Source organism: Physeter macrocephalus, chromosome 2, assembly GCF_002837175.3.
Source record: "Physeter macrocephalus isolate SW-GA chromosome 2, ASM283717v5, whole genome shotgun sequence".
NCBI lineage: Eukaryota > Metazoa > Chordata > Mammalia > Artiodactyla > Physeteridae > Physeter > Physeter macrocephalus.
In genome coordinates, this window is record NC_041215.1 from 129,455,804 (window position 1) to 129,482,299 (window position 26,496).

A 26,496-nucleotide genomic window follows, 5' to 3' on the forward strand; every position below is an offset into this window, starting at 1 on the left:
CGCTCTTACATTTGCTACCCCTTAGCAAGGAACAACTATAAAAACCTTGACTTGTAAAGGAAAATACAGATTCAATTTGACCATAGTCTGCCTCACTAGGCCCTGTCATCATGTACGTTTTCAAGGCCTAGCCTGACAAATGTTACGAAAATGAGAAAAAGAAACTCAAGCGAATGGTTCCGGTTTCCGCAACGTTCAACAAAACAGTGCAGAAATAAGTTAGTTACCCATGCACAGAGTAAGGCAAAGGCTAATTTCATACGGGTTAGGAATAATAAATTTAACTAGTTTCTTTTTCACAGGACAAACACTTCAGACTTCTTTTTAAGTAATGGGTATACTGTATTATGGTTCATACTCTACGTGTGTTTCCTAACTCTACGCAAAAAGCCAACACTGACACGTCAAATACAAACTTGTCCTCGCTTAGACTTATTCTGTAACAACCGCAGAAAACAATCTGGGTTTCGTAATAATATCTACCACGGAAAGTGCACACACTAGTGGAAGCATATAGTTTAGAGAGCTGAAAGTACATTAAAACGTAGTCTATGGATTTCACAAATTCCGTTTTTAAAATATTTTTTTTAAACCAAAAGCTGCAGAAAATTAGTTCTTAAATATTCTACCGCAAACTCTCGAGCAGCTAACGTTTTAAATTTCTTAAGCTTTTCATTTTCTTAAAAATATTTAAATGAATGTAGTAGCCCATCTTTTTGAAAAATAATCCCCCAAAAGATTACAAATCTTTTGTTTTAATCAGTGTGACCAAGGGCTTGTCATCGGGGCTGTAATCCTCATAGGCGATGGGGGTCACATCATACATCGCAGGCCGGGATTTCTTTCCAAACCTGAAATCACAGGGAGGGAGGACTCTGGTTAGAGAACTGTTGGCTCTCAAGTCCTGTTAAAGGTAATTGGTGACAATAACTTATCTTCAAGAATCAAATGGAACTATAAAAATACTCTCAAATATCCTCTCTAGCAAGTACAGAAATTTAAGACTTCTTGGTATTAACGTTGAACGAGTATAAATATTAGCCTTTGGCGTGGGAGGGCAAAAATTGGATTTCACAGAACATAGAGTCCAAATTAATAGCGAAGCTTGTAGGTTAAATCTTGGAAGAGCAGTCAGGCGTGATGGCTCTACAACAGGTTTCCAGAAAACATGTATCAATTTGTCTTCTTCTCAGACCCAGAGCGATTTGGAGAGGCAAGTTTATTTTACATCCACTCTAGTGCCCGGAATGCAGAGTGGCAGGGCGGGCTTCTCTGGATTGTGCACAGCCTCTCGCCTGGGACTTGCAGGAGGGCTGTGAGGGCTCGGAGGCCACCTGAGGTCCCAAGACAAGGAGAAAGGCAGAGAGAGGAAGCGACTTCAAATAACAAGGTGTTAGTCCACAATCTGTGCGGGCACCCACCATCCAATGCCACCCCCCTATCACTCCCCAACCCCCATGTACACACAGGCCATCCTTTCTTCTCTGAGCACAAAGCCATTGTCCCAACAGACTTGTATATATCAAAAACCCCTTGACAGCAGGACTGACGTGCAGAAGCCAAGAGTGTCAAAATCCGATTTCAGGACTTCCCGGCAAACCAGTGTTAAAATGGCGATTATTAAAATAAAGCTAATTCAACTTCTGGGTGGTCTCTTCCCTTTCAAGACCTCACCTTCCCTAAAGGCCCCTGGAGTGCAATATGATTTAAACAATCTTCCCCACTAGCCCGCCACCCCTCCTCCCTTTTATAAACAACATTTTTTAACTGTTTCAAGTCCACTGGAGCCTATTAAAAAAGACATTTTAAAAGAATCTCAAATTTTAAAAGGATTGCCAGGATGGGCCCCCAAGGACTTCTCCGGGCTCATTTCCCATGGCTTTAACCCCATCTCCCCACCTTTCCTATCTCTTCTTTTTATATCTTGGAACGTCTGTCTTCTCACGTACAGAGATGAGAAGTGGAATCAAGTGGGAAGTGAGAAAACGTTGCCTTCTTCATATGATCCTTTATTTTTAAACATTCATCAATCTTGTATTCCAATTCACTCAAGATTTACTGGCCTTCCGGAGTTGCAAATGCACAAATCATGCCAGATAGGCACCAGGCAAAGTGCAAAGATAAAAGAGTTAAAGCGTTCTGCCACCAAGAAACCACAGCTCTTGCAGCACTATTAAAAAGTCTTCAATAAAATTACGTCTAACATGTTAGCCTCACTGAAGGTCCGGAGTTGTGTGGGCATAAATATGGGTTGGACTCCAGCCTGAGGTCTGTTTATCTAAACTGACTGAGGTCTGCACAATCTGAGAATAGGAAAAGGGCAACAATATAAAAGCCAATTGGCTCTTAGCACTTTCTCCCAAGTCTGAAGATCTCGGAGGCTACTTTAAGGAGGAAGCATTTTGACAACCTATTTCTCATAAAATGGCCAGATACACCGGTAACAATATACCACCAATAATATTAATTTAATTAATTTTAAAAATCAGAAAATCCCAGGGTAAAGCTCTCTGTATCCAAACATGGTAGCCATGGGACGGTTTCCTGCAGGAGCTCCAATGGGAGTGTCGTCGAATCCTATGCAGCCTATGAATCAACTGGTCGGCCAGCAGGAAAAATCCAAGCAACGTAATAACTTGAATACAGGTTTACAACACCCATTTTATTTTTTATATGATTCCAGTTTGAAGAATAATCTGTTTCCTCCAAATCTAGAAAGTTAAATGCCTCCATGTTACGCCATCCATCCACAAGCTATAGTTCAAAGGGCCGTGGTCTTACATTGCTGTCGTGCAGCTGGGTATTGACAAGGCAGGTTTGAGGATGAGCGTTCCAGATCCACTGAGCATAACATAGCAAGAGCTGAAGGCACTCAAGAGCTGCCACGTGGGGCTTCCCTGGTGGCGCAGTGGTTGAGAGTCCGCCTGCCGATGCAGGGGACACGGGTTCGTGCCCCGGTCCGGGAAGATCCCACATGCGGCGGAGCGGCTGGGCCCGTGAGCCGTGGCCGCTAAGCCTGCGCGTCCGGAGCCTGCTCTCCGCAACGGGAGGGGCCACGGCGGTGAGAGGCCCGAGTACCGCCAAAAAAAAAAAAAAAAAAAAAGTGCTGCCACGTGTCCACTGTACACACACATAGTCAACTGAAGGACAACAAGCATTGCTTTGTGTCTGCATGGGAAACTCAGCCTGGATCGCAAAGTGTAACACTGGTACAAGGGTACCTGGTTAAAGTACGACTAACACCCCCAGCACAATTGGAGCTGGATTCCTTGCACTATGACCTAACCAGCTTCTGAGAAGCCTCCAAATTCCTTAGGTGAGACACAGAAATCTCCACCCAAAGTGCGGCATCTACTATATGGAAGCTAAGATGTAAAATGAAGTTAAGACTCTCCTTCAATCTCCCACACCTATCAGAGTAGTGAGCTCAGAGTTAGTGCAAAACAAATGTGCCTTCATACTTCAATTTCCAACGCTAACAGCTTTTTATATTTCCTTAGTGTCTCAGAATTGGGTGGATGTTAAGGAATAAGCTAATACCTATAGAATTCCATTTTAAACTCTCAGGCACTAAACCAGTGTCAGAGCTTGCCTATGTTATGGCACGAGTTTTTATGCAACTGTTCTTTTTTTAAACAATGCACTGTTTTTCCTTCCCTAAAGGGACATCTTAATTGCTTAAAAAAAAACCTGGAAGCTAGAGAAAATTAAAATGTGGACCTTGGATTAGCAAACTATAGTCTGCAAGCCAGTAATAGCCTGTTGCTTGTTTTTTAAATAAAATTTTATTGGAACACAGTTTGTGTCCATTCATAATGCCTCTGGTGCTTTCGCACAATAAAGGCAGAGCTGGTCACAAAGACCCAGAGGCCATATGGCCCAGTCTAAAGTCTAAAATGTTTCACAGGCCGTTGATGAAGACTGTAAGAGTCCCCCCACAGTCTCTCTCCAAAAGATTTAGCATCGTGTCTGGCTGTGTTAACCATCGTAGAAGCACTAACAGCAGTTGTGCGGCCGTGGTATCGATGTCACTGACAGCTCAAACATCATGGTAGGTGACCAGTCTTGTGCACCTTATTTTACTAAAGAAACAAAAGAAACTGAAACCAGTTATGAGGGAGCTCAAAGTATGTACATTCTTCTAGCTCCTATTCCCCTGGAAGTCAACAGCTAAACAATACCTCGAAGGACACGGCAGGTGGATGTGAGCTTTAAAAAGGCCCACACCGGGAGATGCTGTTTGAGAAAAAGCGACTTTGTCCTTTCCCAACTCTCTTTTTTTTTTCGTCTGTTTGTTTTCTGTGATCGGGCACGTATAGCTAGTAGAGTAGTAAGCAATCAGCAACCCAAGTGTGACCTCAGATGCAGAACTTAGAGCGCTGTGGCTTCACCCCTGCCAGTCTGTCACAAAGTCAGCCTTTCCAGCCTAAGCAAAGCAGCTGTGGAACAGATCACTCTTAGGACAAGAGGGGGCCCCTTCTCAACCCAGCACCAGCACCAACCGACTGCTGACGTCAGAATCACCAGACACTTCCTGGGTCACTAGGGAACGTCACAGATGACCCAGTCAGGATTCATCCTGTGCAGCTGCTCAGCTGCAGTCGTTCTGATCCAATGTCACCTCCAGGCTAGTGGCAGGGAGACAGGCCAGGAAATGCACGTTAGCTATAGGCTGATGCTCAAAACCAGGAAGAGGGGAATTGCGAAAGGACTCAGTTTTTGTCAATGCCTTTCCAGGGTCTCCAGGAAAAGGGGCAAAAGGGCCAACCAGCCAGAGATCCAGCCAGGGCCTCTGGAGAACCATGCTGTAGAAGCCACAGCTCATAGCTGAATAAACGTTTAGACAGGAATGTTCTCAGATATTTGGGAAGGCACTGTATTAACATCAATGGTTATATCTGCAGTCACTGATGCATGCAGGGGGTTGTTGGTTAGGAATTCTGCAGTAAATATTTTTGATAAAAATCAGTACCAAATAAGAACCAGGTTTGTAAATGCTTCCAAGTTTATTCTTTCCTTCCAAGAGTATTCAGTTAAGTATCTTTTCAGTGGGCTATATAAGCAGGAAGCCCAGAAGAACCTATCTTAACTTATTCCAGGGCTGAGATAAAAATACTCTTCTTCCTCTTGAATGCAAAAGGACCTTAGTCAGAGATTCCTCCAGGGTAGGGGAGTGTAGAGGGAATCTGATTTCTTGGGTCTCCCAATACATCCCCGTATAGAGCTATGGATTCTGCTCTTCCCTGGTGAACTAAGCCCCTTCAGGAAGACTTTTGAGAAACAAATGAATTTGTCTACTCTCCTCTTCTTTTTACATCCTCTACCTCTCATCCAGTGATTTCAAGATACTCCAAATACTCCTGCAGGCTGGTACCACTTACAAAGCTGGTGCCCTGGGATGAATCTACTTCTCAGGCAGGTCAAGACATCCTATGCCAACCCCTCACCGAGATCATCCATTCATTTCAGACCTCAGATTTTAGTGAGGTCTACCATGTGCCAGGACCCACTGGAGATACAGTAATTAAAACTCACTGCTCTTTACTCAAGAGGAAAGAGTCAAATAAACAATTAAGATGAGACTGCAGGGATTCATCTCAATGTTTCCTGGAAGCTGTGTGGCTGAGTGGTTGACTCTTAAAGGCTCCCACAACGAGGCTGATCTTTACGGCTTGACCTGGAAGAGGGTTAACGCTCTCTTCTCCCCCAAAGTTACAGAAGTAAGGCTAGTGCAGCTCCCACAAAGAAGCTGCCCTGGGCTTTGGGGCAGAGGCTCTGTATCTCCCAACTTCTCTCATCCACTGGCTCCTCTCCTTGGAAGCCAGGTTCTGGTTTTTGTTTCCCCTGGACTCACTCTAAGACCTGAGTCTTAGGTTTGCGGGTTTCCTTTGGAAGAAAACTAACTTTCTGAACCTCTGAGCTTCTATGCCATTCAGACAGAATTTGGATCTGCTTGTGTCTTGAACAATATCAATCACGACGTCCCAACAAGGACTATGCAGGTAATAGTTCCCTGGAGGCACAATCTTAAGACGCCAGGCTCAGCCCACTTTTTGCTACAGCACACTCACTTTCTGAATTGTGTGCTTTAGACTGTTCTACCAATTGAAGGAAAAGATGATGCTTTAACACACAGTATCACTATTATTTTTTTAGTAAATACTCCTTGCAAAACTCAACAAAATTAGATTAACTGACTTTTTCCGTGTTGTAATAGATTTGGAGAAGTAAATGTGGTGTTATCTGTTTATACAATCCTTTCACATTTGTAATTTAATTTGATTGTCATAACTCTTTAAGGAGGTAGCTCTCCCTTCCCACAGTTGAGGGAACTGTTATTTGTGGAAGGTTAAATCATCGGTTTAAAATACAGTCAGGGGGCTTCCCTGGTGGCGCAGTGGTTAAGAATCCGCCTGCCAATGCAGGGGACATGGGTTCGAGCCCTGGTCCGGGAAGATCCCACATGCAGCGGAGCAACTAAGCCCATGCGCCACAACTACTGAGCCTGCGCTCTAGAGCCCGCAAGCCACAACTACTGAGCCCACGTGCCACAACTACTGAAGCCCTTGCGCCTGGAGCCCGTGGTCCACAACAAGAGAAGCCACCACAATGAGAAGCCTGCGCACCGCAACGAAGAGGAGCCCCCGCCCGCCGCAACTAGAGAAAGCCCACGCGCAGCAACGAAGACCCAAAGCAGCCCAAAATAAATAAATAAATAATATAATTAATTAATTAATTAAAATAAAATACAGTCAGGTAATGGAGCAGTCAGGCTTAACGATGTCGCTCTGACACCCAGACTCACGCTCTTTCCATGATACCACACTAATTCCTGTCTCTCCAGGAGCCTTTCCTCCAGGAGAGGACACTATTTTATACAATACGAACTCTAACAGCCGAATGACCATCATTTGACTTTCTTTAAATAAGCCCTTAAATCAAATGGGTAATTTATACTGACACTGACTGTTAGAAGAACAACACAGCTAAACACATCCCCCCAAAAAAATCATCAAAAATGTTTCACAACTCCTAGACATTGTTGTCTAGGTAGGAATGTAGTGATAAAGAAGTGAACATGTACAAGAGACCACATCAAAAACCCAATTACGATGGCATGGAGAAACAGAGGGAGTTTGGGTTCTTGAAGGTATTGTTAAGTCCCGAAATGAAGCAACTCTAGCAGTATTATATTTTAGACTTCTTATGGGAGATGCAGTCATTTCAGCATAATAAGGCATAAAACAAAAAATAAATTGAGATCATAAACTATAAAAAAAAATGTTTCACACACTGTGATGAAGAGTCAGATGTTTATAACAGAGATAAACACAAAATGAATGAACGTATTCAATGAAAACAGAAAGCCAGCAGCAAACTAAAGGGGTTTGCTTACGAAACAGCCTAATTATCCGGTCCCCCAATACTACCTTGAACTTACGTTTTATTCTCTGAAACCCTCCTTGGGGATGTGAAGTCCTGTTCATAATATAACCCTGATACTGAGAACGCACATGGGAAAGCAGCACCTCCCTTCCGCCTCCCCCTGCCGCCCACCTGGCATGCCGGATGGAGGCGATGGCATTGCTGAACTCGCTGTCGATGCTGCGGCAGTTGTAGAACTCCTCGTAGGCCGGCCTGGAAGAGCCCTGGTACTCGATGCGGCTGATGCGGCAAATCCCCACAATCAGGATGATGAGCATCAGGATGAAGGCGACGCAGAGCGCGCCGATGATGATGTAGAGGGAGTGCCGGGGCATATTGGTGAGACTCTCCGCCACGTGCCCGGACTTCCACTGGAGGTCTGAAGGCAGAAATGAGCAAACGGCTGCGGGTGAGTTGTGGCCTTTTGAATGGGAAGGACTTTCCTGTCCTCACGTCGGGAACCTAAAGTATAAGGGCTGTCCAAGCTGGGAAGAATTGTTTTCTATGGATAATCCAGACCAAAGGCCTTACTATATAAGGGCCTCCGACAAATCATTAAGAAAAAAACGGGAACGTGCCATAGAAAAATGTGCAAAGAATATAAAAATGAATTCACCAAGGAAATACAAGTAGAAAATTGTTTAGCTTCACGATTATTTTTTTAAAATACAATTCCTATATCAGTTCCCAAATATTATTTTTAAATTTTGATAACCACAGTTGACAGGGGTACAGAAATGGGGGCTGTGTGAGTGGATACACAACTCCCGCGCGGACTACGTGGAGGCTCCTTTGACCCAGAAATTTCAATGTTCAGAATTTATGCTGAGGAAATGGCCCTATAAATGCACAGAGCCCCGGGCACAAGGATGCTCATCTCAGCAACACAATTTTTAAATGTTAGATGATCAACTATCACACATTTAGAAAAAAGTTCATAAACTAGCACAGATACCCATGTACTCGCCACTCAAAGTTAATAAACGTTCCTATCTGACCTTCTCTGCTGTATATTTTTAAAGGTTTTTTTTTAAAGAAATAAAACGTTATCGATATAGCTAGAGTCTCTCAACCCCATATTCTCTCTCTACCCCACCAACAGACAAACACAATTCATAAAAGTGGAAAAATGGGAAACAACCTAAATATTCAACTCTCAGTGAGACGGAGAGATATTCGCCAAACAGCAAAAGAATAAAAAAAAAAAAAAAAAAAAAAAGGGTTACCGAACAGAACCTAGCTGTAGAGTACAATCACATATAAGCTTCCAACGTCTACCTCACTGAAAAGCTCAGGATGGAGCGATACCAATGATGAACATTTATTGTTTTCTTACTATGCTAAGCTTTTTGAAAACATCTCATTGAATCATCACAACCCCCAGAAGATATATTATTCTTTCTCCTCACTTTACAGACAATGTCTAGGAAGCTGACGTCACTTCCCGGGTGAGCATGTTGGCAAGTTTGGGTCCAAGTTCTTAGCCTCTGCCTCACACAGCAGTGTGCTAATGACAGTGATCTCTGAAAAGCAGGCCTGCGTGGGATTTTTATTTCCTTCTTTACACATCTCAGTCTTTTCCAACTTTAAAAAAAAAAAAGAGAGAAGAATGCAGTCCGTTTGTAATAATTAAAAAGTAAGCAGTAAGTCATTTGAAGAAAACACCCATGGGATTATCTTCCAGCATAACTAGCAGAAGGGGTGTGAGCCTTGGGATCACACCAACCTTGCTTTCAATCCCAGCTGCAAGGTTTACTTGACCTCCCTGAGCCTCAATTTCTTCCGCTGTAAGATGAAAATTGCAACGTATCCCCTATAAGCTCGCTGTAAGCGTAAGTTAGAAAACATGTAAAGAAAAGTAAGAAAGTCCGCTGCTGGGCTCCTGGTGCGTGGTCCCTAAGGCGGAGCAGCTGAAGTGGCGGAAGAGGGAAGGATACAGAGGAGGAGGACCCTACCCCCTGAGGCACACACTCTGAGCTGAGGATTATCTGGCATTGCCCTGTGCCCATTCAAAAAACACCAACCTGGATGGGCAGGAAAAAAGTGGATGGATGGACGTAATCGCTGTATCTGGCACAGGTCAAGAGTGTCTAATTATGTCCTGTTTACAGACCTGCATACAAATGGAATGGTTCAGATAACGTGAGCAGGATTTGAAAGGAAGCCGTGAAGATTAAAGAGGGCTAGATAAGATCAAAGAGAAACTGAACGTGGGAAAGAGGATGCCTTCTCTACTTCACTCACACCGCCACCTCCACCACCATCACCTCCAGACCATGATTCCCACCTTAGGACTCTGGGTGCCTGGAAATGGGATTCAGGGGTGGGTGGGAATGGGCCTGTCTTCCTGGGAAATCCGCAGGCCTCTTTCCACTGTTCCACTTTAGGTGAGAGTATTTGTCACCTCTGGGTCCTCATACTCTCATCTTAGCGACATCTTCAGTGACACCGGAGTCTCAGAATCAGCTGTTCTTTCCCTTGGAAAGTTACGATCTGCACAAGAGCACAGGTAAACACCCAAACAAGGATCCGAGTGTGCAGACCTTTTTCCTAGAAGCCTAATGGAAAACTGCCCCATGCCCCGAGGCTGGCTGGTTCCTGAGAGTTTGAGAAGAACGGGAGGAATGCAGTGACTTCTGAGTGTGTGTCCAGATCTTCTGGCTCCTGAGTTTTACACCAAGGCCCTCGAAGTCTGGTTTTGTCACTCGAGCCTGCCTTCCTGATCACAAAGCCCGTGCAGCCAACGCACACGCAGGCAGATGGAACGACATAATAAATGCACATAAATGCATTTAAATCACTGCAAACAAACGGTCGCAATGGAAGAGAGGGGGTGTTCTGTGAAACCAAGACTCAGTCCCGGACTGGCAGCCCTTTCATCTGGCAGTAACCCGGTGCACATGGAGAGAGACAAGTCATCTTTCTGGCTGAAAGAGAAGCATGACTCACTTGATTTCCAAGTATTTCAACATTCTCTGAAAATTCAGTCGTAGGCCGGAGTCCAGCACTCACAGGGTGTGCCACAACACCCACTGAGCATTGTCACGAGGGCAGCCAGTACTGTTTCTACTCCAGCTCGGTGGAGCGCTCAGATCTGATCATGTGGCAGCCACACAAGTTCTTGATGAGTTCCTATGGTCAATGCACACCTTCGTGTAAACAGCTTACACATCACACTGCTTGTGTAGACACAGCCAGCGCACAACCGCACACGGCCACTGAAGCAGAAAAACAACTACTAGGTTACGTGCTCGGCACACCGCTCCAGGCCTGATAAGCTGCCTAAATCGCTTGCATTTCTGATCATCTGCTCTATTTCCCCAAACTCTGAATTCCAAGCTGTTTGGACCTCTGGGAAAACTTTCTCAAAATTTCTCCCGAACCTCTGTTTCTCCTCCCTGCCCCTGCCCTTTGCTTTTTCCACCCTACTGTCATCTAAAACTTGTCTGATCAGTGAACGTGGCTGCTTTGCACACCAGGCGAATCAGTAGGCAAGCTGGATCTGAATAAATCCAACATTTGGTCCGCGAGGCAGCAAATGTATCTGCAGCAGGTGGCTGCAGCTGCCGCCTCCCGGTCCAGAAGTCTTCGCTCCGCCGCATACGGCGAGTCCCGGTGCATGAATCATTTACTACAGTGGCTGCGGCAGGGCTCGGGGAAAATGATGCACCAGGGCGCGCTGGAAGGGATGACCTCACCAGCCCCGGCAGGTGCATGACCAGGAACGCAAGCACAGCAACTGTTCAGGGAAAATGGCGCGCTTCTGGGTCTCAGGGAGCGTTTGCATTTCGGTTTAAACTCGATCTGTTTGAGGTTTTGTATCTTCTAAAGTGCTTTCGCCTTTACCATTTCAATCGGTATGAAAATAGGAGCTACACAGGGGCCGGACTCGGAGCCTCTGCTCAAGGTAAAGCAGGCAGCCAGCGGCCAAGCTGAGGATAAAACGAGACCCACCGACCACGTCCACTCCACCAAAAAGAGACCTCATTCGATAGACAAGTTTAATTCTAAAATACATTTCCCATATCTGTTTTTTCATTTACCCAGGTGAATCTAGCTAGACTAATTTGTCCACCTACTTTTAAGTCTTTTTCAGACTTAAAGAGAGTCTGAAAGTAAAGGAAGGAAAGTCTGTTTTGAGTAGATACCACTGAGATAGCTAGGTAAGTTTTGAACCATCTGTGGCCTGGAATAACTGGGAGACGTGATTTCCAATTTCTTTATGTTTTTTCTGTAGCTATAAGTTAGGTGGACAATCAAAACAGTCAATGAGACTGAAAAAAGTTAACACTCTCACTAATCTTCAGAAGATGCAGGAACGGAGGGAACCGAAGGCACAGCTCACCTCCCTCCTAGCGATCCCATCACCGAACCAGTATCAGTAAGCACCTACTATAGGCCGAGCATTGTGCTGAGTGCCTGGGATAGGAAGCAGGGGAAAACTGAGAGAAAAGTGGGCTAAGCCACTTGGCTAAGTCATGAGGGACCAGAGCGGCACTGCTTCGAGAGGGGACAAGGGACTCGCCATCTAACTGGGGAATCAGGAGAGCTTTTGTGATGGGGGTCCACAGCAAGTGTGGCTCTAAGGGTGAGTGCATATTCACCAGGGATGGAGAACCGCAAAGGGAAGGCTGTCCCAGGCAAAGACCTGGGAGGAGGCGGAAAGCAGGGTGAGGAGCTGGAAGGAGGACAGGGTGGCTGCTCAAGGCAGCGAGGCAGAGACTGTCTGAGTGAAGACGGGGCACCGCCCCCCAGTGCAGGGGCAGCCCTCCCAGTCCCATAGGCAAGAGTGTGGCCTTTGGTCTTGAGTCACTGATGTATTTTAATAGCACCTTGGTGTGGGCAAGGATGGAAACAAAGGGTTCAGATTTGCACTTTGAAAAGATGCCTCTGCCGTTTACGACCACATAGATGAACTGGAGGACATTCTGCTGAGTGAAATAGACCAGACACAGAAAGAAAATATTGCATGATGTCACTTATATGTGCAACATATAGGAAAAAAAACCCCAGAGAGGAGAATGGTGGTTACCAGAGGCTGGGGAGGGGGGCGGGGTGATGGAAGGGAGGGAGGGAGGGAGGGAAGGGGGCTGGGGGAGATGGGGTGGAAGCATGGGGAGTCACTGTTGAATGGGTGTAGAGTTTGTCTTGCAAGATGAAAAGAATTCTGAGGAAAGACGGTGGTGATGGTTGCAATATACATATAAATGTACTTATAATATTGTATACAATATAAATGTACTTACACTTAAAAATGGTTAAGATAGTTATGCGTATTTTACCACAATGAAAAATTTTTTTAAATAATGAAAAGGTAAAATACTTTTGGAAAATTAAGAAGAAAGAAAGGAAGCAAAAAGAAAAGAAAGGTTGCTTCTGGCTGTATACGAAGAAAGGGTTTGAGGGGCTAGGGTAGAAGCCAGGTCAGAGGCTACTGCGGCATCTGGCGGAGCTGGCGGTGGTTTGGCCTGGGTGAGAGGGGTGGAGACAGAGAGGTGAAGGAATGTGGGTGTGAGTCTGGGAATCCACCAGACTATGCAGCTTGTAGAGGCCAGTGAGGAGAGACAAAGGTAGCGTCAAATTTCTTGGCCTTTGGCTTGTATCCCTGGATGGATGAAGCGCTGGAGGCAAACAGGGGACATGGCAAGACAACCAGGTTTGAGTGGAAGCTCAGGAGTTTTGTTTTGTACACGTTGAATTGGAAGTGCCTTTAAGACACCCAAGGGGTGACATCAAATAGACAGCTGTATTATTTTGTTCAGCATTTTGATTAATAACAGCAAACGGTTATTGAGAGTTCAATGTGTGCTGAACACTATTCTAAGCGTGTTAGGTCCTTTATTCCTCGTACAATGCTCCGAAGTGGACACTGTTACTACCTCCCTTTTATACAAGAAGCAGCTGGGACTCCAAAGAAGCCAGGGAAGGAGCAAAGTTAATTGTCTTGGGTTTCTTCTTCCCAAAATGCGCGGAATTTAATAATGGTTGAAGAAACCCATCAAAACGGTGATGTTACATGAGCAGTCTTTATTGTACAAATAGATTCGGCTCTTTGGTTCTCATTCGGGTATAAACTAGGATTTAAAAAAAATAAAACTCATTTGGAATTAACATATACACACTACTATATATAAAATAGCTAACCAACAAGGACCTACTGTATACCACCGGGAACTCTACTCAATATTTTGTAATAACCTATAAGGGAAAAGAATCTTGCCCAGGTTTCCACACGTAATAAGTGGCAGAACCTGAATTTGAACCACACACTTTGGCTCTAAACACTTAACAAGTAATGTTTTCCATACTGCGCAACGTGGAAGTCAATGTACTGGGGCCCGACTGCGTTAGAAAAAAAAAGTTTAGAAAACCACATAAAAGCGTGTCACGCTTGGAAAGTAAGTACTACTTCATGTTTTGTGTGGGGGGGGAGAGACACCGTATGTTATGTGCCGCATCAAAATGCAAAACCTATTTCTTACTGTGGGTTGCAGTCAAAGGGCCTGAGAAACACTTCTCTCTGCTATATGCATCCATCAGGACCCTTCAGGAAGGGAGCATGCAGATTTCCCTCATGGAATACCTGTACCTACCTTGGAACAGAAAAGTCAAGGTCTAGTTACATCAGTAAAACTACATATCTACAGAATGCCTGTTATCCTAAAATATTCAGTATGTTTAGAAAATCAGTAGTTATCTCAAAAACATCTAATTTATCAGTATTTCATCAGAGGCGGGGAAATTTCGCTTTGATAGACATCCAGAGGCTGCTCACTGCTCAGAGAGTGACAACTAGATGGTAGCAGTTAAGGCAACCATTTGCTGAGCACTCACTGCGAACCAGGCACTGTACTGCACTATGTTACTCACATGTATTATCCCACTCATCAAGGCCTGTGGCTCAGAGCTCTTGTTTACCAGCAGTAAGTACCTGAGCTGGGATTCAAAACCAGGACCGCACAACTCCACAGTAACGTCCTTCCCCATAATCCGGCTGCTTCCCCACATCTAGCCACGATCACGTCCCAAGAGGTCAGTGGAGGATGCAGCCTTGGTGTTCAAAGTATTTAGTAAGCTAATTGTGGAGTATGTGGGACTTGCGAGTCAATTTCGACCCCCAACACCATTGCTTCTAAGAGGAAAAGTTTTACTGGCAAAGAGTCAATATATAAATCGATGCTCGTGAAAAATTCAAGGACCCCTTAATCTGACTATTCCATTTTCAAGAATTTGTCCTACTGCTATTCTCACACAAGAATGTGGCTATATAAGAATTTTCCCTCTACTGTTGTTTTTAGTACCAAAAACCTGAAAATGAGTTATCCATCAACAGGGGTGTGATTAAATAAGTTACAGGGCGTCTAAAAAATGGAAATACTGTGTGGTGTTAAAAAAATTGAGGAAGATCTGCATAAGCCAACATGGATAAACACTCAAGATATATTACTAAGCCTAAAAGCAAGATGCTGAACAGTATGTATAGAATAGTCCCATTTGTATGGGAGAAAATGGGACTTACACAGTGACTGAAAGCCTCTGGAAGAATCCACGATAAATGGGTAACAGTTGTTACCTTTGGGGAGTGAAGTGGGGAGTCTCCCTGGGGAGGAAGATTAATTTTATTTTGTTTGTTTTCTTTTTTATGGAAGTATAATTGATTTACAATGTTGTGTTAGTTTCAGGTGTACAGCACAGTGATTCAGTTTTATGTATATATATATGTGTGTGTGCACGTATATACATATATATATATTCTTTTCCAGATTCTTTTCCCTTATAGTTTATTACAAAATATTGACTATAGTTCCCTGTGCTATACAGTAGGTCCCTGTTGGTTATCTATTTTATATACAGCAGTGTGTGTATGTTAATCTCAAATTAGTTTTGTTTTTTAAAAATCCTGGTTTACACAAAAATGAGAACAAAAGATACGAATCTACTTGTACGATAAGGACTGCTCATACAACATAACTGTTTGATGGGTTTCTTCAAGCATTATTAAATTCCATGCATTTTGGGAAGAAGAATCCCCAGATATCCAACTTTGCTCCTTCCCTGGGTTCCTGGAGCTACCTGCACGAAGTCTCACAGCAACTCCTGTCACATGTTAAGACCCACCCGTGGATGAGGAGATCCTGAAGGCAAGAGCTGTTTCATTAATCTTTATATCCTGGGCACTATGCTTAACATCTGACAATAAGAGGGCCTTGATTATTCATTGAATGCATAAATCCAAGATGCCCTGTTCCCCTATTTCTCAACTGCAGAATGTCATTAATTCAATAGTTTAACCATAGATTCAACTGCTCAGTATATAGAACTAGCCAACTCTCAGTCAGCAGGACTGTCTGTAACTCTAACTGTATAGACCTTAAAGCTCCAACACAAATGACACAAAACATTCCACTATGTAGAGAATTACAAGAGTTTTGAATTTTAGACTTTGATTTTAGGAAGGCAAAAGTTTTATTAAAATCCTCCCCAAATTTTTTGATCAGTCCAAAGATGGTTAAGAACAAGTGTCGGAATTAAAACTTCAGCAGGCTTGTTTTGTTAGTTTCTAGAACTTAGGGTTTGCATTTGTCTCAGAATATGTATAAAACACCATAGATACTCTCATGATCCTTTTAGGATAGTTCTGGATCAATGTTTTTGATGGTTTTGATAAATATGTGTAGTCTGCTAGATTTCTGCTTCTTATTACTGATTGGGGGCCAGATAATAACTCTAAAGGGCAAATTTCTAATAACTATCCATCATTAGGGTAAACATTAGGAATGGGAGCCATGGAACCACTAAAATGGTGTTCATTTGCATGTAAATCCCATTGAGGTTTCTGAATCTAGTGTTGGCTGATGACAAAGTAGACTCATTTCCACATGCAGAGCCCTTCCTTCACGGGAATGTGCACGAACTCTCAGTGTGTGTTTGTTGAGTATCACACACGTATTCCACACACGTATTCTATGAATTTCTGAATTTCTCTTTTCCACGTGCAATAGGAAACATCCTATGGTGTTTTGTAAGGAAAAGGCAATAGGAAATGCCTGCCTTATTATAATCTGTGCTTCCTGGCAGAGTATGACACTACTTTGAGGGTGAATCCAACAATGCTAGGGCTGGAAGGAAGAAAACTAACCATTTCATTTAATCCTTCATTTTATGGATGAAGAAACTGAGCTCCAGAGAGATAAAATGACCTTCCTCCTGCCTGGTGATTGGCTGGGAGGCAGGACCAACCCAGATCACTGTTCTTAAGAGCAGCACCCATTCTATTCACCAAATCCTGCCCCTTTAATCAGGTTAAGTTACGTTTATGCCAATACTTATTATAATGATTAGGTTGATGCTGTAACAGAAAAAAAAAAGTAATGCTAAATCATCTCCAAATGTTATAATTTTTAAGAACAAATGGGAGTAATGAAACACTGCTGATAAGGTGCTATGGTAGGCCAAATAATGGTCTCCCAAAGATGAACACATACTATTCCCCAGAATCTTTGATTATGCTACCTTACATGGCAAAAGGAACTCTGCAGACGCGATTAAGCTGACGGTCTTGAGATGGATAGATTATCCTCAATTACCTTCGTGGGCCCAAAGTAATCACAGGAGTCCTTGTAAGTGAAAGGGATATGAGAGATCTGGAGAAGGAAATGTGACAATGGAAGCAGGAGTCAGAGAGACGTGATTGCTGGCTTTGCAGACGGAGGAAGGGGCCACGAGCCAAGGAAGGCAGGCAGCCTCTAGAAGCTGGAGAAGGCAAAGAAGAAGGTTCTTTAGAAACTCCAGAAGGAAGACAGTCATGTTGTGTTTTAAGACATTAAATCTGTGGTAATTCGTTGCAGCCGCAGTAGGAAACAAATACAGGTGGTCAGGGAAGGCATCTGAGAAGGTGACGTTCAAGCTGAGACCTAAAAGCTGAGAAGGAGACAGCTGTGCTAAAATTGCAAGGAAGAGAGCTCCAGGCATGGGGAACAGCACAGGCAAATGCCCTGATGGCAGGAATGAACGGGACCTGCTCAAAGAAGGGAAAGGAGGACAATGTGACTAAAGTGTAGTGAACAAGAGAGGAGGGCAGGTGAATGGCCTCAGGAAGCAGAGGTCAGGCTGGCGGGAGGCCCCATTACTGCCTTTGACAACTCGGAGCCTGCCATGCTATGGAGCTACACGGGCCATGGTTCTCCCTCTTCTCTGCTTCATCCGAGCTTTCCTGTTGAGACTTACCAACCTGACCTTGTGTCATTCAGGCACCCTCCTCTCGGTTTCTAGCCACTTCAGAAGATCGTAGATGTTCAGGGTTAGAAAGAAACCTCAGAGACCATAGGTCCCATGGCTCATACAGGACAGGAGACCTCTTATATCTTCTCTGCCCACTGACAGTCCAAACTCTGCTTCCACTTCTGCTTTGAATCCATTCCATTGATTCAGATCCATCTCTCTTGGCACTGGCCACCAGCCCCACCTGTGTGTTATTGCAAACCTTATATGCTTATTCTTCATTCTTCTGCTCAGGTCAAGGATGGAAGCATCCAACATTGGGGCCCAGTAGAGCCTAATCTGTGATGACATTTATTTTAACACCTGTGGCTGAATGGAGGGGTGCAAATGAGATCATCAAATGGAAAGTGCTACTCTGGGCGAACACAGAACCCAGGTGTGTGCTGAGATGTGTGATAGGTCCCATCACACCCAGCTGCTCAGAGTGGCCTGTGCCCTCTGACAAGTGCCAAAGGCTAGTGTTCTCCAGGAGTAGCTCATAGTATAAGGGCTACAGTGGTGCAGAAGGAAAGAGAAGCAGCAGCTAACACTTATTTAGTGCCTACTGCATAGCAGAGATCTGCACAAATTTCCCTCCGTTAAGCCTCACAGCAACTCTTCTGTCACCATTTTACAAGTGAGAAAGACAAGCCTGAGATACATTTGTCCATGACGGAGCTAGACCATGAAGCCAACTTCTGTCCTTATTACTCCATCCTTGTATATCTTTTGCCTATCTTATCCATCACCAGAAGGAAGTAAAACTAGATTTTTTTATAGTTATAAGATTTTACTTCAAAACTTCTTAAGGGCATCCTTTGTGTTCCTGACTTCTTACCTGTACTCTCCTATATATTTATCTTCACACCGAGGATTTTAAAATTATACATAGATATTCCTCTGCCCCAAGGCATGAAATTAGTCATTGCACGGAATTACCAAATTTTATAACGAAAACTGGTCCTATTTTATGGATAAGCACACCGAGACTCAGCACAACTAAACGCAGCCACACAATAAGTGCCACAGCCAGGGCAAGAACCGAGGTCCTGTTGGCCCCAATCTGGGATCCTTCCCACCAACTGATCTCACCGGACTGGACTTAACATCCTATACCTACTTTAGTCTTAACATCCTGCATCAATTCACAGCCCTGAGCATTTGTACCATTGGCATCCCTTTCCTTCCCTTTCTCCAACAATAGAGTGTTTCTCAGCCATCGTGAGCAAGAACAGTTGGTCCTAAAACCTTTCTGTATAGGGTTATTTGGAAAGGATGAGGGGGAGACCTAAAAGGAATTCCTCTCTTCCTCTCTCAAGTCCTGAGCCAAGATGAAAGACAGAGTGAGCAGACAGGAGCCCAAATAACACCTTCATTACTGGTCAAGTTGAAGAATATGGTCCATATTTGTGGATAAGAAGGTTTCCTGTTAGTGGCCATGGCCCCCTGGAGACACACACCAAGAATTAGACAAGCCCGTGCAGCCACAGGCGGTGCTGGACCACCAGTGAGGCGCCTGTTCTTGAAACACGTACAGCGTGGAGGAGTCGAGGCAGCAGACAGGCCAGCCCAAGAGGGAGACAGACAGACAGGGCTACGTATACTGAGCTGCCTCCTTCCAAACTCACACAGCAGATGAGCTGTCTTTGCCTGATGAAGAGGAAGAGCGTAGGCCAGAGGGCCCAGGAGGGAGATTTTAGGACACAGCCAAACCCAACTACCCTGACTAATTTAAATGAGAAGAAAACACACTTCAACGCTGAGTTTTTCTCGATTTACAAAACAATGAAAACCCAATTCCAGGGCGGTTCTCATTTTCAACTCAGTCCTAATAGATACATGATTTTAATATATAAAATCCTGGTTCTGACATGGTCAAACTTCTGTGAGTCCATCTGTAGAGAACCCCTCGCTCTAAGCAGCTCAAAGTATTTTTCAGATTTTCTTTTATGCTCACCCCCACGGAACCTTTCTCCAGGCGATTGATGGAACCTAATACGCTTGAAGACACTTGAAGACAAAAAATGCAAAGTGAAGTTACATTCTGTGCGGTTTTTTTAATGCTTTCAACACAAAGACTCTCTCTCCTGATGAGATTCTAATGCTTCTCTGCTAAGCACATTTTTGGCTGTCTTAGCAGCCGCGAACTCTGGATGACATCTGTGCATTCTCATCCTGGTGGAAAGGCTGGATTCAGACTCAGAAAGCAGGGGCAGCAGCAAAACACAGTGAGCCAAAGTCCTCAGCTGGGATCCGGGAGGCACGGGGGGCTCAGGGCACCCCCTGGGCCTCACTGCCTCACCTGTGAGTGCCGTGGGGCTGGCGCATCCTTTTCTCACTGAATGAAAATGTAACGGTAAGTCACAGTGGCTGAGTGGCATAATACTCACGGATTTCACAGTTTGCTCCCACCCAGCCACGTGCGCAGTGGCATGTATAACCATTGGGCTGGTCCAGGCAGGTACCGGCGTGATGGCAGGGGTTACTGTCACATTCATTGATGTCGACGTCACACTCTTCACCTAAGGAGATAAAGAAAAGCGGCAGTGAGCCAGCTAGCTGCCCCAGCGGCTCTGTCCCCCGTCACTTCTCTGGCTCAGCGAAGATCTAAGGCTGGGGTCAAGATCTCCTGCAATGCAGCCCAACTGGCTGTTTGTATAAAGTGCAGAACTCTCCCAGAATTCCAGACAAGGGATCCTTTACTTAAGTAAAGCTTAGAAAAGAAAAAGAAACGGCACCGGTAGAAAGAATCTCCTTTAATCTTTTGAATTCGTTATCTGAAGCTGATTCCCATATCTGAATAAACCTTTCGAAGTTTATCGGAAAAACAAACTTGGGCTCCTGATTTTACTAAAGAAATATATTTGGATTTAGTCTCGGATTTATGTTTTGGATTTAGTCAGCTGAATCTTCTTATTTGTTTTTCTGAAACTCCGGAAAGCCAAAAAACTCACAGTTTATGGGTTTTTTTCTTTTTTTTTTTTTTGTAACCAATCGTTTGATTGTGTAAGCCTGGACATGTGACTATCTTCTGGCTAGTTCGAGGTCACAGACGCGTGCCTAGCCTGAGTCAGTTACGAAGATGTACTCTTCTTTCCAAATCCCTGGAAATGCTTCTGGGAGGGATTGAAATGCTAAGGGAAAACATCAGGGCCCCCTAAGGAATGACAGTTGTGATGTCTGGGGTGAGTCCAGTCCTGAAATAATCTTCCCTGGGAAATGGTCCCCGAGGGAAGCTCACATCTGCTCCAGTCCGTCCGTCCTTCCCCCATAATGAAAACCGTGACCTGGGGCTCCTGACGCTGCTACACCCAACATTTGGGGGCACTGATCCCCTCAGAGAAAGCCTAGTTTAAACTAACAAACCAGAACATGGGCTGATATCACTGTGATCCAAAGACCAACTTACAAGAAATAGCTTGTTATTAGAAGTTACACAAACAAAGCCATCTTCGTGTGATTTTAAAGCATGTGTATGGTATGAGTCAATACAAAATGGGTACACCTCTTAAAGATATCACATCGAAGCTGAAGAGAGGATACTTCAAATTGAGGCAATCTTTCTTAAAAGTGTGAAAATGAGAAAAAGAAAACTTTTAAATATACCTCCATTTGCTTAGATAAATGTAAAAAGTGATATATATATATATATTTTTTAATTCCTAGCATTGCTATAGCCATCGACTAAAACAAAAGAGCAAAATCGAATATTCTGTCCATTTTCAAAGGCAATATTTCAGTGTACACTTGGGTAATTACTTCCAGGCTTACTTAATTAGTATTAAAGAGCTTTTCTATCTGCCATTGGTTTACCTCGTGTTTATAAAACCACCATATGTCACTCACAGACCATTTGAGAGGCAGAATCTCAAACTAAAACAGTTCACGTCTGTTTTACTTCACACTTTTTTCATACCTAGCAGCGGACTATTTTATTTTTAAAGTAAAATCTGTCAAATAGAACATTTACTATGTCTAGGTCCTACTAGATTGTTTATAATTCAGTAGTGTCTAAGCAAATTTGTTTCCTGCAATAAATATAGTCATTTATATCAACAGGAAAGACATGAAATTGATTGTCTCTTACTAACCTCTTTCAAAGGACTTCTGTCTATTAATGGGGCAATCACTCTGACTGGAAAAGGGCACAGACTAAACTATTACAAATGGCATTACATGGTAGACTAGTTGAAGAGTCATATAAACAGGAATGTGCTAAGAAGCGATAAAAGGATGAAATCAAAGGCCTTGACAAATATACACATCAGTACTGCTTTCCATCCATTTAGGAAGACAAGCTTAATTGAGGTATTTACTAAACAACAGCTTTCTTTCCCTGGCAATCTGAATACTGCAAATTCTGAAATAAGATGCTCTGTTACCTTTGCAGCAATAGCTACAGAAATGGCCTGACTTCTCCCTACTTCTATAGCCTAGCAAAACTCAAAAGCCCCACCCTGCTTCAGAAGTTTAATGTCAGTGTCAAACCCTTTTAATTCCCTAAATTTGGGGCAGCTCTAGAGCTGTCAGTCCAGCCCACCCAGTCCTGCTCTGGTCCAGGGCTTCCCTAGGGAGGTAAATGCCAAGTTCCGGTTTAGAGCAGCCCTAATACATGTTTTGGCTCTTGGACCTCTAAGTGGCTCTAATATAGTTGAGAGAAGTCTAAGATCCTTAGATTTATCTCTTCTTGGGACTCACTGGATTGGAAGGACTTGGTAGGAATAGAGAATGGCAGGAGAAAATAGGATGAACTTTTTCTGTAGACATTCATCAAATATCTAAGACCCAGGAACCAAAGAACCATGGCCCAGAGAGAGTCCCAAATCTATCCCAGTCTGGCTTTCATCACCACAGTGTTCTTAGAGCTATACTTGGGATTCAGTGACATTAGTTTATGATAAAACTCCATGCCAGTCAGGAGCCCAAATAGCTAGCAGCTATTTCCACAGCATATGTGCTCTGGAAGAACTGTGGAGCAATGCACAGTTCACAGATATCTTTAGATTTACTCTGTTGGCCCATTTTACAAACTAACATGCCTACACTTCTATTTCAATCAGTTACCCCCAACTGGCTTGCAGCTGAGGACTTCACTGTGTCACATGCTGGTGGTAAGCATATGGGGTGATTCTGATGATGGAGCCACTCAAGGAAATTTCCAACCAGAAGACTTACAAAGATGGTTGCTCTTCTCTGCCTCACAGTGATCATGCACTTTGAAAGGTAACTGATTATTACAAATTATAGAGACTAATTTTGGTTTCATTTATGTTTCCCTGTATTAGGAGTATTATGTTCTTACATACATTTCAACACCTCACCATTCCATCTCCAAGCAATATGCATTCTAGTTAATTTTAGTAGAAGAGTTCTTAGTACATTAGATCACCTTTCTCCACTCATAGTTTACTTAATAAATCTTTATGCTTTTGCTGGCTTAAGCCAGATGACTTTTCCGTTGAGTTGTTTACTTTTTTATTTGAGTGGGGAAAATCAATTACTTTTAAATCACCGTTGTGCTTGAATAACATTTGTAAAGAGAATACTAAATGAAATTTCTACTTGACTAAGCCTGGAGATCAAAGTCTGAACTTTAAATCTTTTCCTATTGCTTTTCAATCTACTACTTTCTAAGAGGCAATCTGTATAGGAGGTATCACCTTTGGTAGTATTTATGCAAATTTACAAGTGTACTGTTTAATTCGGTGTGCTTCCCTCAGATAAATTAAAATGAAAAAGATAAGAAGTCAGAAGTCTCTGCTGTCAGTACATCCTTGGGTTAATAGAGCCCACATCAAATGATATCAATGAAAATCATTATAATCATAATACCTAGTATTAAATGTAAGCCTATTATGTGCCAGGCACTGGAATGGGTACTGTAAGTATAACTCCTTCCTACTTCACAAGCATTTTATTCTAGATGAAATGAATCTAATGACTTACTTGGAAGTTCTGCCACATTGGAGCAACTGGAAACTGTCTTGCCCTCCCACTGTAAATAATTACACACGTGGACAAAATATATATTTTAAAAAACACTTTAAGACATTAGACAACAGGCAGCGCATGACTGTGATTGCTAAGAGGAGACAAACAAACAGCTGAGTACCATAACCACTCTGGCATTCTAAATTCTGAACCAATTTAGAACACAACGGTTTCACTGAAATGTGGGGAGTAACTGGAATTTGTGGAGGCTGAGGTAGCTGTAATTTGTGGGACAGACCACTACAGAAGGTAGAGACACTCAGAAAAGGAGCATCAGAGATATGATGCATCCCTGAGTTTGTTGCTGAATACTGTGTACGAGTAAGTTGGAACTCCACTGGCACGGCAAACGAGAGGAAAGATGAACAGTTCCCAAAGCTCACAGAGGACTGGGAAGTATTCAAACTCTCACAGGTTGGAATGCAGACATTTCATTGGCCACCCAATGCATTATGGGAGGAAAAGGTCACACTTCAGTCGTAGGACATAACTATCCCTAAAGGCTACTGGAGACTCCAAAATACAAAAACAAACCTTGAAAGGATCAATCAGGTCAGCAAGTAACTTACCTACCTGCCACAAAAAAGGCCAGGACTTTTAAAAGAAATCCAATCACTCAACAACTTAACTCACAACGACCAGCATTCAAACAAAAAAATATCAGATGTACAAAAAAAAAGCAAGAACATGGGACCTATAACCAGAAGGAAAATCAGTCAAAAGACAGAGGTCCAGAAATAACAGATGATGGTGAGTAAACAAGACATTAGTTCAAAATGTGAAGGAAAACATGCGGAAAATGAGGATAAAAATGGAAGATATTTAAAAAAAACCAAATGGAATTTCTAGATGTGAAAAATTCAATATTGTCAAAGATAATATTAAAAGAGAGAGACAGAGAGAAAACTACAGACAAATATCCCTCATGAATGCAGACACAAAAACTCTGAACAAAATATTAGAGGACAGGATTCAGCAATATATAAAAAGAATTATACACTATGACCAAGTGGGTTTTATTCCAGCAAGGCAAGATTAATTCAATATTTGAAAATTGATCAATATAATCCATCATATTAATATGTTAAAGAAGAAAAATCATATGCTGGTATCAATTGATGCAGAAAAAGCATCTGGCAAAATTCAACACCCATTCATAACTAAAGCTATCAGCAAGCAAGGAATAGAGAGTAACTTCCTCAATTTGATTAAAAAAAAAATCTAAAAATCCCTAAAGCTAACATTATACTTAATGATGAAAGACTGAATGCTTTTCCCCTATAACTGCGAACAAAGCAAGGATGTCTGCTATCACCACTCTTACGCAAACTAGTGAGAGGAGTTCTAGCCAGCGTAATAAGACAAAAAAAGGAAATAAAATTTATACATATCAGAAAGGAAGAAATAAAACTGTCCCTAATTTCATAAGACATACCTACCTATGCATAAAATCACAAGGAATCTATCCCCCCAAAATCCTAAAACTAGTAAGTTCATCAAAGTCAGAGGATACAAGATAAACATACAAAAATCAGTTGTATATCTACACACTAGCATTGAACATGTGCACACCAAACTGCAATTCTATTTATAATCACTCAAAAAGAGAGAAATATTTAGTTGTACATGTATAGGAGTTACATGCTGAAAACTACAAAATGCTGATGAAGAAATCAAAGATCTAAATAAATGGAGTGTCATACTGCGTTCATGGACTGGAAGACTCCAAATAGTAAAGATATCAATTCTTCCCAAATTAATATACAATTTGTTTAATACAATTCTTATTAATACCTCATCAAAATATTTTATAAATATAGACAAGATTATTCTAAAATTTATATGACAAAGCAAAGACACTAGTATAGGTAAAACAGTCTTGAAAGAAAAAGAGTAATTGAGAAGAATCATTCTGCCTGATTTCAATAGTTATTACATAACTGCAGCAATCAGGACTGAGTTGTACTGACAGAGGAATAGATACACAGATCAATGAAAAACAATTCAGAATCCAAACCAGACCCACACAAATATGGCCAACTGATTTTTGACAAAGGTTTAAAAGCAATTCAATGAAGGAAAGATAGCCTTTTCAACAAATGGTTCTTGAGAAACTGTACTTCTATAGGAAAAACAAAAACAAAACCCCTCTAGTTGGAAGATCCCAGGAAAGAATGCAGACTGTGAGCCAAAGCAATCTTGAGAAAGAAAAACAGAGCTGGAAGAATCAGGCTCCCTGACTTCAGACTATACTATAAAGCCACAGTAATCAAGACAGTATGGTACTGGCACAAAAACAGAAATATAGATCAATGGAGCAGGATAGAAAGCCCAGAGATAAACCCATGCACCTATGGTCAACTAATCTATGACAAAGGAGGCAAGGATATACATGGAGAAAAGACAGTCTCTTCAATAAGTGGTGCTGGGAAAACTGGACAGCTACATGGAAAAGAATGAAATTAGAACACTGCCTAACACCGTACAGAAAAATAAACTCAAAATGGATTACACACCTAAATGTAAGACCAGACACTATAAAAATCTTAGGGGAAAACATAGGCAGAGGACCCTATGACATAAATCACAGCAGGTCCTTTTAGACCCACCTCCTAGAGAAATGGAAATAAAAACAAAAATAAACAAATGGGACCTAATGAAACTTAAAAGCTTTTGCACAGCAAAGGAAACCATAAACAAGATGAAAAGACAAACCTAACGATGGGAGAAAATATCTGCAAACGAAGCAACTGGCTAAGGATTAATCTCCAAAATATACAAGCAGCTCATGCAGCTCAATACCAAAAAAACAAACAAACC

The 26,496-nt window shown here is 42.7% G+C and overlaps 1 protein-coding gene across 1 annotated transcript in view; it reads right to left on the reverse strand.

Annotated features, from left to right (window-relative positions):
- Window positions 1-739: 739 nt before the first annotated feature.
- Window positions 740-26,496, reverse strand: part of DNER (delta/notch like EGF repeat containing) — a 358,880-nt gene continuing 333,123 nt past the window's right edge. Inside the window, exons 11-13 of the mRNA XM_024124691.1 lie at window positions 20,076-20,207; window positions 7,558-7,804; window positions 740-851 (exon numbers count right to left, since the gene is read on the reverse strand). Of these exons, the coding sequence (XP_023980459.1) occupies window positions 740-851; window positions 7,558-7,804; window positions 20,076-20,207 (491 nt within the window). The remainder of the gene's footprint in view (window positions 852-7,557; window positions 7,805-20,075; window positions 20,208-26,496) is intronic.